This window comes from Dipodomys merriami, unplaced genomic scaffold (genome assembly GCF_024711535.1).
Source record: "Dipodomys merriami isolate MVZ:Mamm:240054 unplaced genomic scaffold, mDipMer1.0.p SCAF_142, whole genome shotgun sequence".
Lineage (NCBI taxonomy): Eukaryota > Metazoa > Chordata > Mammalia > Rodentia > Heteromyidae > Dipodomys > Dipodomys merriami.
The window spans coordinates 227,401-242,198 of NW_027202738.1; the positions used below are offsets into that span (position 1 = coordinate 227,401).

General features: G+C 45.4%; 1 protein-coding gene across 3 annotated transcripts in view; it reads left to right on the plus strand.

The window, feature by feature from the left end:
• The window catches only part of Med13l (mediator complex subunit 13L), a 207,107-nt gene extending 194,381 nt beyond the window's left edge, over positions 1–12,726 (plus strand). For 2 of the 3 annotated variants that reach the window (XM_070021419.1, XM_070021420.1), the window contains exons 26-31: positions 218–376; positions 1,398–1,574; positions 3,346–3,503; positions 6,999–7,160; positions 8,801–8,913; positions 9,957–12,724. In XM_070021419.1, coding sequence (XP_069877520.1) covers positions 218–376; positions 1,398–1,574; positions 3,346–3,503; positions 6,999–7,160; positions 8,801–8,913; positions 9,957–10,089 — 902 coding nt within the window. In that variant the 3' untranslated portion in view covers positions 10,090–12,724. Of the gene's footprint in view, positions 1–217; positions 377–1,397; positions 1,575–3,345; positions 3,504–6,998; positions 7,161–8,800; positions 8,914–9,956 lie in introns of all 3 variants that reach the window. The other variant, XR_011371693.1, reaches the window with a different exon arrangement.
• The last annotated feature ends 2,072 nt before the right edge of the window (positions 12,727–14,798 follow it).

The window sequence follows — 14,798 nt, forward strand, 5'->3', positions numbered from 1 at the left end:
TGGCAATTTCAGTGCCTACGTCTACCAATGTCGGTGCCGGCCTCTGAAAGACAATCTGCACAGGATAGTAAAGCTCTGCTTCTGTGTTAATAAGGGGTGTAGAACTCAAGGATCACTTTCTTTATAGTGAGGAGAGAATATGGGAAGCCATTTCCCTTTAGGGTCCAATCACATCAGTATGAGTTCTAAAGATTGTATCTGTGCTATCTGACTTCAGATTGGAGTATCCTCCTTGGAGAATGTTCACTACAGACAATCAGCAAACAGCTCAAGGACGTGTGCCGAATGTGTGGGATCTCTGCTGCAGACTCTCCTTCTATCCTCAGTGCCTGCCTGGTGGCCATGGAGCCCCAGGGGTCCTTTGTAGTGATGCCAGGTAAACCTCTCATCAGCTTCACTACTAGAGACATGGGTGGAGTGCGTCGTTATTGTCTCTTTGTAAGAGAAGATTGAATTTTGATCTATAAAGTGGGAATCATTTGATTTCTTCAGTGGGAATGATTTGCGATTTCCTTCCTTCCTTCCTTCCTTCCTTCCTTCCTTCCTTCCTTCCTTCCTTCCTTCCTTCCTTCCTTCCTTCCTTCTTTCCTTCTTTCCTTCCTTCCTTCCTTCCTTCCTCCCTCCCTCCCTCCTTTCCTCCTTTCCTCCTTTCCTCCTTTCTTCCCTCCCTTCTTCCCTCCCTCCCTCCCACCCCCTTTCCTCCCTCTAACTCCCTTTCATATTTGAACTTCGTTTTGGAGATAGATATTGTCCAGCTTTACAAGCAGCCCTAAAGGATATGTCTAGCCTCTCTAATGAGGATAAGGGCTGGAGCAAAGGAGAGAGAGCCATTCAGCAGCAGGCCTGGCACATAGGAGTCTCTTAGTAGTGCATAACCAGCATACAGAGCTGTGGAAAGTTTGTAAATTCTGTCTGGCTTTTGATGAACAGCTAAACTTTATACTTTTAAAATATGTTCTTACCATCCGATAACAGTACATCTTTGTTTTCTATCCACACTCCCTGTGAGAAGTGAGTGGAGTTGTGGTGTGAGCTAGACTCTCTGGTCTAGGGCTCTTTGGACTGCACACCACACAGGTGGCCTGTTGAATGTTTGAAGATGAAGGTCTTAAAAATGGCCCCGATACGAGTAAAATGGCATGAGTAAGGAGGAGAAATGCTTAAGTAATTTTAAAAAATACTTGGTGAGTGGAATTCAAGTATGACTTAACATTTCCAGTGTGAGTTTAGATTCTCATGCTGTATGCTTGCGTCAGGGTCCCTGAATGTATTTAAGCGGTTGGGACAGTTTGAAGTGCATTAGGTGCAGACCACTCCCATTCAGTCTGTCTGGAAACTTTGTTCTTGAGCTGGTCCCTGTTGAGTCAGAGAAGCTGACGGAGGTTTTGTCCTTAAAGATGCTGTCACGATGGGCTCGGTGTTTGGCCGAAGCACTGCACTGAACATGCAGTCCTCTCAGCTGAACACCCCTCAAGATGCTTCTTGTACACACATACTGGTGTTTCCCACATCATCAACCATCCAGGTAGCTCCAGCCAACTATCCCAATGAAGATGGGTTCAGCCCCAACAACGGTGAGTAGAGGACCTTCATGAGGACACTTCCTGAGCAGAACACAGAGAGAGAGCATGGGGCATGGTTGTAATGACACATGAACCATGAGGAGGGGTGGAGATCTGAGAATCTTGGGGGTTTGAAAGCTTCAAGTAGTCTCCACTATAACTCTGTTACTTCTTTTTCCTCACTACAACAAAGTACTTAAGAAGAACAACTTAAGGGAGGAAAGATTTACTTTAGCTCATGTTTTAGAGGTTTCAGTCTGTCATGGTGGAGTGTGGTAGGCAAGGCAGAGAAGTTCATATCATGGTGGCTAGGAAGAAGAAAGAGAGACCTTGGGCTGTGGTGGGCTTCTCTCTCTGCCCTGTCTCCTTTGCCCTGTCCCTCCCTCTCCATTTGGGTTCTGAGCTTCTTGATGCTATTTTCCACATTCCGAGTGGGTACTTATCCCGCCCCTGCCCCAATCCTTCTGGAAATGCCCTTCCACCCAGTGTGCTTTGCTGATCTCCTAGAAGCTTCTCAGTCAGGTTGGCAATCAAGATTTCCCATTACAGTTACCAAGCCCCAAGGATTAACATTCCTCTATTTTCATTAAAGGCAAAAGTAATGATTGATTGCTTGATAGAGTCTTGCCGGAGCGTTACTTTGAGTAAATTTGTTGATCTGATTTTTCTTTTTTCTTTTTTTTGGTCCATTGTGGGACTTGAACTTTGGGCCTGGGCGCTGTCCCTCAGCTCTTCAGCTCAAGGCTAGCACTCTACCACTTGAACCATAGCACCAATTCCAGTTTTTTCCTGGTAGTTTACAAGAGATGAATCTCACAGACTTTCCTGCCCAGGCTGGCTTTGAACTGCAATCCTCAGATCTCAGCCTCCTGAGTAGCTAGGATGACAGGCATGAGCCCACTGGTACACAGCAGAGATCATATGGAGAATTTTTTTTCTCTTTTCTTTTTTGTTTTTTGTCAGGCATGGGGCTTGAACTCTAGGCCTGAGCACTGTCCCTCAGCTCTTCATCAAGGCTAGTGCTCTACCACTTGAGCACAGCACCACTTCTGGTTTTCTGGTGGCTTATTGGAGATAGGAGTTTCACAGCCTTTCCTGCCCAGGCTGGCTTTGAACTGTGATCCTCAGATCTCAGCCTGCTGAGTAGCTAGCATTACAGGCGTGAGCCACCAGTGCCTGGCTTATTGATCGGATTTGAATGTGTGAATGAATACTTGGGATTCTAGTGTGCTATAATCAAATAATTTTTATTTGATTCCAAAGGAATCAAACAGTAAAATTTCCATTTTATTCACCTATTTGCATTGTTTTTGAAGAATTTTCAGTAGGTACTGGCATTTACTAATGTTAAACAGGGAGGAAAAAATAATACCAAATTTTATATATAATACAGAAATATAGGATACAAAAAGAAAGCATATTAAAAATGTTGATGGTGAGTGAGTTGTGGGTATTTCAGTTTTGTCACTTTTCTTTCCAAATTCTTATGCGGTGAATGTGCCCTATGGTGGATGTCTGGGGGAGAAGTTTTGAAGGTGTGCATTGTGTTTGACCTGCTCTCGCATGGGCTTCCTTTACTGTTGGGGCAGTTTCACATTGTGAGAATGAGTCTACTTTGTTCTCAGATGCTGCCAGCTTGAAATGTGTGTAATAGTCCAGTTGTTCTTTAGCTGTTTGACATTTTTTAAGTAGTCAGGCCATGTCTGTAGCAGAGCATGGTGTTGGTGAGGGTAGACCTGTCGATTTCTCTTTTTAATTCTGATATTTTTCTCCTCCCTTCTAGATGATATGTTTGTGGACCTTCCATTCCCAGACGATATGGACAATGATATTGGCATATTAATAACTGGGAATCTCCACTCCTCCCCCAACTCCTCCCCGGCACCCTCCCCGGGCTCTCCCTCTGGAATTGGTGTGGGCTCTCACTTCCAGCACAGTCGGGTAAGGACAGTACAGCCCTTGGGAGAATAATCCTTTCCTGAGTGTGCCATCTTCCTTGTGTCCAGGGCTTACAGAGCTGCTGTGGGGACATAGTGTTCTACTTCACTGTGCTTTATAAAAGGCAGCCTTTCAAAAGAAATGTGTTATTTGTTCATTTATCTGTCGTGAATAGTTTTACTATAGGCATGAGATTGTGTGTGTGTGTGTGTGTGTGTGTGTGTGTGTGTGTGTGTGTGTGTACATGGGATTTGAACTCAGGATCTGGAAACTCTGAATTTTTTTCACTCATGGTTAGCACTCTACCACATGAGCTTGGCTTTTGCTGTTTAATTGGAGATAAGATTCTCAGAAACGGGGCTGGGAAGGTGGCTCAGAGGCAGAGTGCTTGCCCTGGATTCGATTCCTCAATACCACATAAGCAGAAAAAGCCAGAAGTGGCACTGTGGCTCAAGTGGTAGAGTGCTAGCTTTGAGCTGAAGAGCTCAGGGACAGCATTCAGGCCCCACAACTGACAAAAAAAGAAAAGAAAAGATTCTCAGAGACTTTTCTGCCTGGGCTGGCTTCAGACTGTGATCCCGGCCTCCTGAGTAGCTAGTAGCACAGGCTTAGACAGATTTTTATTCTCTTCCTTTATTGCTCTGGAGATCTAAATCAAGAGTTTTGTGAGGGGCTGAGAAGGTAGCTCAGTGGTAGAGTGCTTGCCTTGCATGCCTGAGGCCCTGGGTTCGATTCCTCAGCACCACATAAGCAAAAAAGAAAAAAGCCGGAAGTGGTGCTGTGGCTCAAAGTGGTAGAGCGCTAGCCTTGAGCTGAAGAGCTGAGGGACAGCGCCCAGGCCCAGAGTTCAGGCCCCACGACGGACCCAAAAAAAAAAAAAGAGTTTTGTGAGGGGCTGGGAAGGTGGCTCAGTGGTAGAGCGCTTGCCTTACATGCCTGAGGCCCTGGGTTCAATTCCTCAGCACCATATAAGCAAAAAAAAAAAAAAAAAAAAAAACAAGAAAAAAGCCAGAAGTGGCGCTGTGGCTCAAGTGGTAGAGCGCTAGCCTCGAGCTGAAGAGCTGAGGGACAGCGCCCAGGCCCAGAGTTCAGGCCCCACGACTGGACCACCCCCCGCCCCCCAAAAAAAAAGAAAAAAGAAAAAAAAGTTTTATGAGATTTTTTTTTTTTTTGTAAAACCATTTTCTGGTTGCTTGATACTTCCAAGTTATTTTGTTTTCCTTTACTGGTTTTTAGCATGTAGTCCAGTAGCCCTATGTATCCTTCATGTACAGAACGTAGTTGTGGACATATGGCTTATTTGGCAGGGAGCCTGACTGAGTCCTCCCAGCATTGGGAACCTTTGCTTACACAATCCCAGTCTCATCTGGAGCCAAACTGCAGGAGTGTCAAGAGTCATCAGGAGGTGGATTTTATAAAAATGTCCAGTTTCATGCCAGAGTATTAAGGGAAAATCCAGCACTCACAGCTAGTTTAATCAGCAAGTATACCAGGGATCTTGGCAGGGGATTAGTGGAGATTTAACTGTCGAACAGTTCTGCCACAGTACATGTTAGCCTGGTCTCACAGCAAGGTGATTCACACCTCCTCACTATATTGTGCATTTTATTAACAGTGCTTTGAGATTATGGGGTCAAGTCATAGAAAAGTACATATATGTGTAGTGTCTTAGACTGGTTGCATATAAGTAGCTACGTTTCTTTAGACACAAACATAGACATGACCATAGATTACTGTCCTGTGGGACTTGTATTACCAGCACTGAGTTCACTACAGGACAATCTAAAGAAAGCACATTTAAAGGTTAACTTAGTCACAGAGTGAGTAAAAGTATGGCTGAGGAACTTACTCCACCCCATCCTTCTGCCTGCTCCCACTGCTGTCTTCTGTGAGGAGGAGATTTTAGAAGCATTTCTTTTATAGTTGTAGCCAGGTAAGGACAATCGATTATTCACTGGAACCGAAAGCACAAGTTGTACAGTGGATCATTTTACAGTAGGACTTCTGCCAGGACTTCTGTGGAGGAGAATGGCATAGCTGCTAAGACTGTCCCTGCGTCTGTGCCTACAGCTGCCTTGTGCTGGTCTGTGTGCTGCCCTTAGGACCCCAGACAGCCCTCATTACTCTCTGCGAAGTGGAAATAACAGTCCCTGTTGCTATAACTCATTGTTTCTCTTAACACAAGATTATTGCTCATTGAAGTATACTATTCGTTTTACAAGAGACTGGCATATTGCATTGTATTAGTAGTTGGTTTTTTTTTTTGGGTCCGGTCGTGGGGCCTGAACTCTGGGCCTGGGCGCTGTCCCTCAGCTCTTCAGCTCAAGGCTAGCACTCTACCACTTGAGCCACAGCGTCACTTATGGCTTTTTTCTTTTTGCTTATGTGGTGCTGAGGAATCGAACCCAGGGCCTCAGGCATGCAAGGCAAGCGTTCTACCACTGAGCCACCTCCCCAGCCCTGTATTAGTAGTTTTATGAGAAATAGGCATGCTGCATTTCCTCCCTTTGTGGGAGCCTCAGCCCCTCAAGCTTTTGACTGACTCTCACAGTTAAACAGCACTGGTCAGCTGGCCTTTCATCCTGCGTGCCTGAAACCAAGTGGCCAAAAAGCTTTTTGAGCTTTTCCTTAATTATTCTTTAATATCCAATGAAGACATTAGAAAAGGTGAAAGAGGTGGGGTGCTGGTGGGTCATGCCTGTAATTCTAGCTACTCGGGAGACTGAAGATCACAATTTGAAACCAGCCCAGGCAATAATGCCAGTGAGACTCTTATTTCCAGTTAACCCCTCCCCTCCGCCCCCCCCCCCCCCCATCCCACACACACACCATGCTAGAAGTAGAACTGTGGCTCAAAGTGGTAAAGTACAATTCTTGAGCACCAAAGCTCAGGGACAGTGTCCAGGCCCTGAGTTCAAGGCCCAGGACTGGAATTTTTTTTTTTTTTTTTTTTTTTTTTTTAAGGAGAAACGGTATTCTTGAGGTACAGCAAGTTTTTATTAACCTACTTGGAATTGGTATAACAGGTACAATTGAGGGTGATTTTTCTCCCTCCAAATGCAGAGTTTTTAAAAACAAAGAAATTACTGAGGAAAGTGTTAAGTTGCAGATTATAAGATAGATAAGAGGCTCTCTTAAGGGCATTGTGCACATTACCAGCTTTGCTCTGAGCAGCTCTTAAGATCAGCGCTATGTGCAGACAAGTAGCCTCTTGGTCATTCCTGCTTAAAGTCAAGGGATGATGGACAGTTGGTACACTACTCTGTTGCCACAGTTTGTCCACCTGCCTTTACATTGTAATGTAGCTGGGATGATTCTGCCCTCACCGGTGTCTTTTGCGAATGTCTACTGTGGAGCTGTAGTTCTCTCCACTGTCCCATGTGCTGCAGAGACAGGGCCTTTCCAGCTTACCTTTCTCAGGCCCCTGGGGCTTTTGTGCCAGGCAGGGGTTGGTATCTGCTACTATGTGCTGACTATGCTTTGGTTCTTGTTTTTCAGAGCCAGGGTGAGCGGCTGCTCTCTAGAGAGGCTCCAGAGGAGCTCAAGCAGCAGCCTTTGGCCCTTGGGTACTTTGTATCAACTGCCAAAGCTGAGAAGTTGCCCCAGTGGTTTTGGTCATCGTGTCCGCAGGCACAGAACCAGTGCCCTCTCTTCCTAAAGGTTGGTGTAGTGTCATAGTTGAAATTTGTGAGACTTGAGTGGAACATATCGGTAACTAGGTGTCCTTTTCCCCCTGCCCTGGTTTGTCAACACACTTCCTTAGAGAAGGTGAGAGTGGTTAAAAATCGCACATATTGCCGGGCGCTGGTTGCTCACGCCTGTAATCCTAGCTACTCAGGAGGCTGAGATCTGAGGATCACGGTTCAAAGCCAGCCCGGGCAGGATAGACTGTGAGCTGCCTATCTCCAATAAACCACCAGAAAACCGGAAGTGGCGCTGTAGCTCAAGTGGTAGAGCGCTCGCCTTGAGCTGAAGAGCTGAGGGACAGCACCCAGGCCCAGAGTTCAAGCCCCACGACCGACCCAAAAAAAAAAAAAATTGCACATATTACAGCTGTTTAAAGTGGTGCAGGCTTATAATCCTAGCTAAGTGAGAGGTACAGGGAACTCTTTGCCAGCCTGAACAAAAAGGATTAGACCTTATCTGAAAGTTAAAATGGGCTGGAGATAGGACTCAAGTAGTAGAGCACTTGCCTAATAAGCATGAGGCCTTGAGTTTACACTCACACACAGATCTCACATTCACACTTGGGTTTATTTCTTGGAACCTTTAAATTCAGATTTTAAGGGTTAAAAACATGGATTTCTGTCCTACAGATTGTGTGAGGTAGCTTACAGTGTATTCCATCTAAGTGTGTGTCATGTACAGTTTGGCAGAGAAAGGTTGGACCTGATGTTCTGGTGGCAGAGCAGGGGAGGGGCCTGGTATGTGTGTGGGGGGCAGTGCTGAGTGTGAGCAGCCTGCATGTGTCCCTGGATCTGCAGGCCCTTTCCTAAGAAATGATGTATGCATGTCTAACCCCAGTGTTTAGGAGACTGAGGCACAGAGGTTACCAGAATCTTTCAAGAGTTCAGGTTCAAGACCAGCCTTGGTAGTACAGCAAGAACCCCCAACTCAAATAACCACTTCCCCCCAAAATGACCTCTGTGAAGTTTGACTAGAATGACCCATAAACGTCCATCAACAAGCGGCTGATTGGTCTGTGTGCACCCATACAGTGGGGCACTAGCTACCCAGCACCAGAACTGTTCTGTGTGTGTCTGTGATGCATAGATGTGAATTACGCACATGGGCCTGCACGGCAAGAAGCACCAGTAGGACGCGCCGTGTCTGGACTGCGTCTGCAGACTCCGTCCTCGTGCAGCACATGGCCAGGCTACCTCGTGACTTCAGAGGGACTTGGAAATTATCAGGAAAAATTATTAATAGATTACTTGCCAATGATATTACGGAATCATTATGAGTTTTTTATTGTGCATGATATCTGTCACAGCTTTTAAAGGTCTTTATTTACAAGTCTTTACATTTGTAATATTATTCATGATAATGGTTTTTGTTTAAAAATAATCCACAAAGGATAAACTAACTACTCAACAAATAGTGGTGATAGTTGGGCTTGGAGAGTGGGTACATGGAACTATTTTTTCTGTATATTCGATCATTAGGGCTACAAGTCAGGGCTGGCTATGGGGCTGCGCTCTCCTGGGCTTGCTCCCCGCTGCATGGGCCCTGTCCTCTACCTCTCTGCCAGGTGGTTGTTTCTCAGCATTGGAGGCTAACGGTCTTTGTTCTTTCCCCAGGCATCACTCCATCACCACATCTCTGTAGCACAGACGGACGAACTTCTCCCTGTCAGGAACTCACAGCGGGTCCCTCACCCTCTGGACTCCAAGACGACCTCTGATGTTTTAAGGTAGATCCACAGCAGTCCACTGGAACTACCCCTGTGCAGGGGTTTTATGGTGTCTTGAATAAGGTGGTACAGTGGAGGAGAGGCAGCTGCTGGGGCAGAGCTGGGGTGTCTGGTCAAGCGCAGGACCTCCGTCCCCCGGCCGGTGTGGGGTGGGCCACACTGCTCGGTCCTGCAGGTGCCTGCCCGCCTGCCTGTTCAGAGTGGTGTTTCCGGTGCTGCGGTGGTTAGGACGGGGTGGGCGAGGCAGTGAGGTGACTGGAAATTGCGGTGCTTGGCTTCCATCAACACTCGTCAGAGATGACATAATTAATCCCATTGGAACATGAATTCTGCACTTGGGAATTCATTCTCCTGCACTGTCTTGAGCCGACCATAAAGAAGTCTTTCTATTCTTGAGAAAATTCTCTTTTCATTTTTTTTTCTTTTTGCTTATGTGGTGCTGAGGAATCGAACCCAGGGCCTCAGGCATGCAAGGCAAGCGCTTTACCACTGAGCCACCTTCCCAGCCGAGAAAATTCTCTTTTCAATGAAACAAAACCCCAAGCAACTTAAATTTGGCTTCTGGGACCTGTCTTAACAAAAGGGTACTATGCTGAGCCTCATGTCTAACTAAAATTTTTTGAGCTGGGCATAGTGGCAAAGGTCTGTAATCTCAGCAGTCAGGAGGCTGAGATAAGAGGATCTCAAGTTTGAAGCCAGCCTGTGCTACAAGGCAAGACTCTGACGTGCAGAGAAAAAGTTTCTTGTAGCCACAATAAAATAGCAGAAATAAAGTCATGAAGTTTGTCTTTGGTGACGCTGTGTTAAAATGTGCTATTTGCTCACCACATCTTTCAGCATATTTGTGAAATACTTCTCAGACATGATGTTTGCCTTAGACATCCAATCATTACACACCAGTCACTCACCTCATCTTACAGTTCAGTAGCTACCATAGAGATCAGAGCATTCCTCAAGGATGGAGGCAGAGCTGGGCCTCTGCCTGCCACCATGTGCATGGTGCCCCTGTGCGCACACACGCTCATCTGTGTGCTCTCTGGCAGGTTTGTGTTGGAGCAGTACAATGCGCTGTCCTGGCTCACGTGCAATCCGGCCACCCAGGACCGTACTTCCTGCCTTCCCGTCCACTTCGTGGTGCTCACTCAGTTGTACAACGCCATCATGAATATACTTTAATGGAAAGCACTTGTTCTCTCTGGCTCAGTCCCTTCTCTCCTCGCCTCACTCTGAGGAACCTGCGGCACTGTGCAAGGGCCGCACCCTTTTCTCCTGACCACTGTCCACAGTCCTGCGCTGTGACGCGCCTCAGCAGGCCTGGTCCGCAGGCCCGGTCCGTTCTGCAGTGTTCATTGCCACAGTGACTCCTGGATACGTCTCACATGGACCTGGAAATTTCCATAAGCAGTGGCTTTTAGCGAGCATGTGGTGTGCAGCCCACAGGCAGCGGTGGCTGTTGGTGGCTTTGAAGAGGAAAACAGAAGAGGAGGCAGTGTCCTTTTGCACAAGAGTCTGTTCTCAGCCTCTGTCCAGCCCTTTGGACGAAGTCCTCTAGCTGTTGGTGTGTGGCCTGTGAGTTACCTGAACTTCATACCTGGGATTCTTAAAGCCCTGCGCCACCTCCAGTCCGCAACTCAGCACTGGGTTCGCTCCCCATCACGCCCCCATCCCGATGGCGTCAGTGCTTTGGTTGCTCTCATACCTGTGCGTGTACATACGAAAGGTCTGGGGACAGCTTCGTCTTGTTTATTTATTTTGTTTTGTCCTTTTTTGTGATTTTCATTGGATTTTTTTTTAATTCTTGAGGACCAGGTACAGTAGCTGAAACCCATCTAAGATCCATGGTAGGGTTCTCTGACTACATACCTCTGTCCTAGAAGCCAGAAAAGGAGTGGCAGCAAATCGGCGATCATGTGGAAAGTGACAATGCCGCAGCCACCCAGTGCAAGTTTTGTTAAGGACAAACTGGGTTTTCAAAGCAGTGCCGTGCCACATGGCCAGCCTTTTGTAAGGGTGACACTTTTATACCCAGGGTGATCAAGCTCAGCCCAGAGCCGAGGAGGCAATTACTTCAATCAGCTTTATATACATACAGTCACATGGAAATGTCTTTTCTAGAGAATTCTTACCGAAAGCCAGGTCTCTCCTCCCATTAGATCACAGGGACTTGTGCATACCACAATCCAAGGTGTTTGCTAATAAAATCAGTTACAAATATGGTGAACTTTTTCTGGACCATAGGAATATTATTTCAAAGAAATATTACAACTTAACCGTTACAATTAGTACTTGAAGTTGAGCCTTCATGGTGGGACTTTTATAAAAATGCCTTTTTAAAGCATTACTGGCTAATTGAAGTATTGTGTGATTCCTCATGCCAGGCCCGGAGGGTTGGGTTTGCCACGCTGTCTCTGCCCGGCCGTGGGCAGCGGGCAGCCGGGCGCTGGATCCCTCCCCAGGCCCACCCGGCACTCAGCTGTTGCCCACTGTGGAGTCATGCAGATTGTAAACGTTCTTCCAAGAGACTTCTATGTCCTGCTTATTAACAAAAGAGGAAAGTGTAATAATTGATATGATTTTGTAAAAGTATTTTTCTTGAAATAATCTAACGTTTAAAACATTATATTGAAAAGGTTGTGCGGTGGGAAGGTGAACGCAGAGAAACAACTTGTAAATGATAATTGTGTTCTCTCTGCACCACCAAGCGAGGGGGGGAGGGGCGACTTTCGCAATGTATAGATTAAAAAAATCCGATATATCAAAACCATTTGTATCTAATGTGTACAGTGTAAAATTGACTTTAAAAATATTGCAGTGCTATTTTTTCTTAATCAGAAAGGAAAATTTCAAGGCCTTTTGAAGAGCATAAGATGGTGAAGATTGTAAACTTGTATAAAATTATCATGGGAGAAGACAAACTGTAAAGTAGATATTTGTAATCTTTTACCACTTTGGGGTTGCTTTTTTTCCCAAAATTCATCATAACTTTGAATTTTTTTTTAATGGGCTGTTTTTAATGCAGGGGCTTTTCTTCTCTAGAAATGCAATTCTAAGCAGGAAAAAAAAAAACACAAAAAAACAGAAAACCCTACAAAAATTAAAAAAAAAAAAGAGGCAGCAAAGGGTAGTTTTCATCTGGTGTCTTATTTAAGTTTTTTAAGTTAAGAAAAGCTGGTGACATATTTATACGTTTTTGTGCAAAAATAAATGAATGGCAATAGATTTTAAAAAATCTTATTATGTACTTCTGTGTGAAAAAAAGTCTGTATAATATTTCCCTTAAATATGCATTATTTTACTTGTGAGTTTTTTACTGAATTAATCTGAAATGTACAAGCCCTGGATTTGCTACAGAGTGAGAAGTTATTTTATTTTTTTTTATTTTCAATTTTGGAAATTCTGCAGAAATCAGAACTCTCACCATGGTTTGAACTAAAAGGGGCGGTGGGCGGGAGGTGTGGGATTGTGCAGCATGCTTGTATGTATATTTCAGAACCTTTTTAAAATGTAAAAGCTGTACATTTCTGGGAAGTTCTGAATTACTTTTGTTTCCTTTTTCCTTCCAGCATTTTGCAGTGAGCTTCTTTTATATACAGCAAACAATTTGAGAGAATACAAAAACATGTGAAGTTCATTAAAAAAAAAAAAAAACTACAGTACAGCGCTGGTACAGTACACTAAGACTTTGATAAAAGAAACAATAATAAAAGGCCTCCATTTTAAATGTCATTCATATATACCTTGTGGATGAGAGCTATATACTTTTACACTTTTTTAGAGGAATAAATTATTGAATTACTGAAATTCTTGAGTGGCTTTTTTCCCCTCCCGTCTTGCCTTTGGAATGAAATTGTCCTCTCCTGTCCAGAATGTGCGTGCGAGTGTGTGCCTGTGTGTGATCACAAATGCACTACTAGCATCTAGCTGTAGCCGTGCACACGGCTTGGAGCCAGGCCGCAGGTCTGACCTAAGCATCGTCACCCATCCTTGGATAAGCCACAGTTCTCTTTACATTCTGCCCTTCTGATGTTCCTTAGAAGTAACAGCTGCGGCCCCCTTGCTGTCCTCCTGACGTGAGGCTAGAGAGATAGTAACTTGCCATCTGGCACAACCATGCAAGCCACCACCCACGGTGCTGTGGGTCCCTCCGTGGGAAAGCCTACTGGCCCTCATGAAGTCTTAGGGCTTGCTGGCTGTGCCACCAGCAAGCAATCCCAGGAGACATGGGTGCCCCCAGGACTTGGCAATGCTCAAATAACTTGAAAGCCCTATGCTTTCCATTATGTCTCTCTCCATCCCTTTAGAAACATTCTATTGTGTGTATTTAGCCATAAAAGTACTACGAACTCAGCCCCAGCGCTTCATGTGGGGTGGAGGGGGTGGGGTGGCTGCTGAAATACCGTGGGGCCCTGTGTCGGAGCTGGTTGTAGTGTGAAGAAAAGAAGCCACAGTGTGGGTTCAGGGATGCTCCTGGTCTCTTGGGCCGTCACTGCGCCCTTGTGTGACCCTCCTTGTGTGTCACCCTTCCTGGTGTGTCCTGTGTGGTCTGGTCAGCCCTCTGCCAGGTGCATGATCTGAATTAGGAGATGGTTTGCCAGTGCTCTTGCTAGTTTGGAGACCTGGCTCACGTATTTGGTGGCACTTTCTCGAGCCATCAGTGTTGGTGTTATTCACAGGGGGAAGGTCTTTCTCAAGTCTTTCTCTGCGCCAGTTCAGCAGGTGTGGCTCAGTCTCTCAGTGGGCATAAAAATTACTTGTTTGAGTGCGTGTAAACATTTTGAGGACTGGCGAGAGAGGTTTGCCTGGCACACCAGCAGCCGTCAGCTGTCTCTGTATTGCTCACGTCAACAATTCCATTTGTAGTTTTGTGTCCCTGCTGTTCAGGAAATCGGGGCAAGGGATTTCTTACCTACTGGTATCAAAGAGCCAAGAAAAAAAGCCGTTTTGAAAAGTGCAGTTTGTCAATAGGGGTTTTGAAAAGCAAACTTCTGCCAAGCCCTACTGCTGATGTGTGAACCACACACTGCACGGTGTTTCCTGTTATTTACACAGCTCAATCTACTATGAAAGGAGATTCACTTGGCTCCCAGTTTTACCTCATGCTAGACTCATCAAGATACAATTTTAATACATTACTGTGTTATCTTAGTGTTAAACAATTCTCTTGTTTATATCCCCTTGACAGAAAGGTCATTTTAATAATTATTCCCTGTCATTAATACCTGGTTAATGAGACACTGCTAGACAGTTGTGTTGTGTTGGGGTAATTAGAAGGATGTAGCTTGCCCTGGGCTTTGAACAGTGTGTGCAACCAGATTTACCAGTTTTCCTTTTTGCTTTACATCCCCAGGTCAGGTTTTAAAAGGGTTTTTTGTGGGTTTTTTTTGTTTTTTTGACCTTTACCGTTTTTGTCCAGAACTGCAAAGTAATGAGACAGGTTAGCGGAGCAGGTGAGGAAGGGGTTCCGTCTCCAAGCAGGAGGCAGGAGGAGACGGAAGCTGTGACTTTTCTCTGGAAAGGGGTTTTTTCCTCGGCGAATGTAAGCACATGATGATTGGAAATACCAATGTGGGGGACAGTGCCAGTTGGTGTATGTATATGTGGGCATATTCTGGGGCTTGAACTTGGGGCCTCAGGCTCTTAGCCTTTTCTCTGGTGTTCTACCATTGGAGCCATACCTCCATTCTGGCTGTATTTTGCTGGTGAGTTGAAGACAAGAGTCTTCTGGATTTGTCTGCCTGAGTTGATGTCAAGCCTCCTGCATAGCTGGGCTGATAGGCATGGGCCACTGAGTAGAGTGCTACTTAGTACTTTTTTTTTTTTTTTTATCTTGCAGGGGAATAGAGTAATGGACACATCAGGTTTTATAAAAAATTAAATAGAAGGTT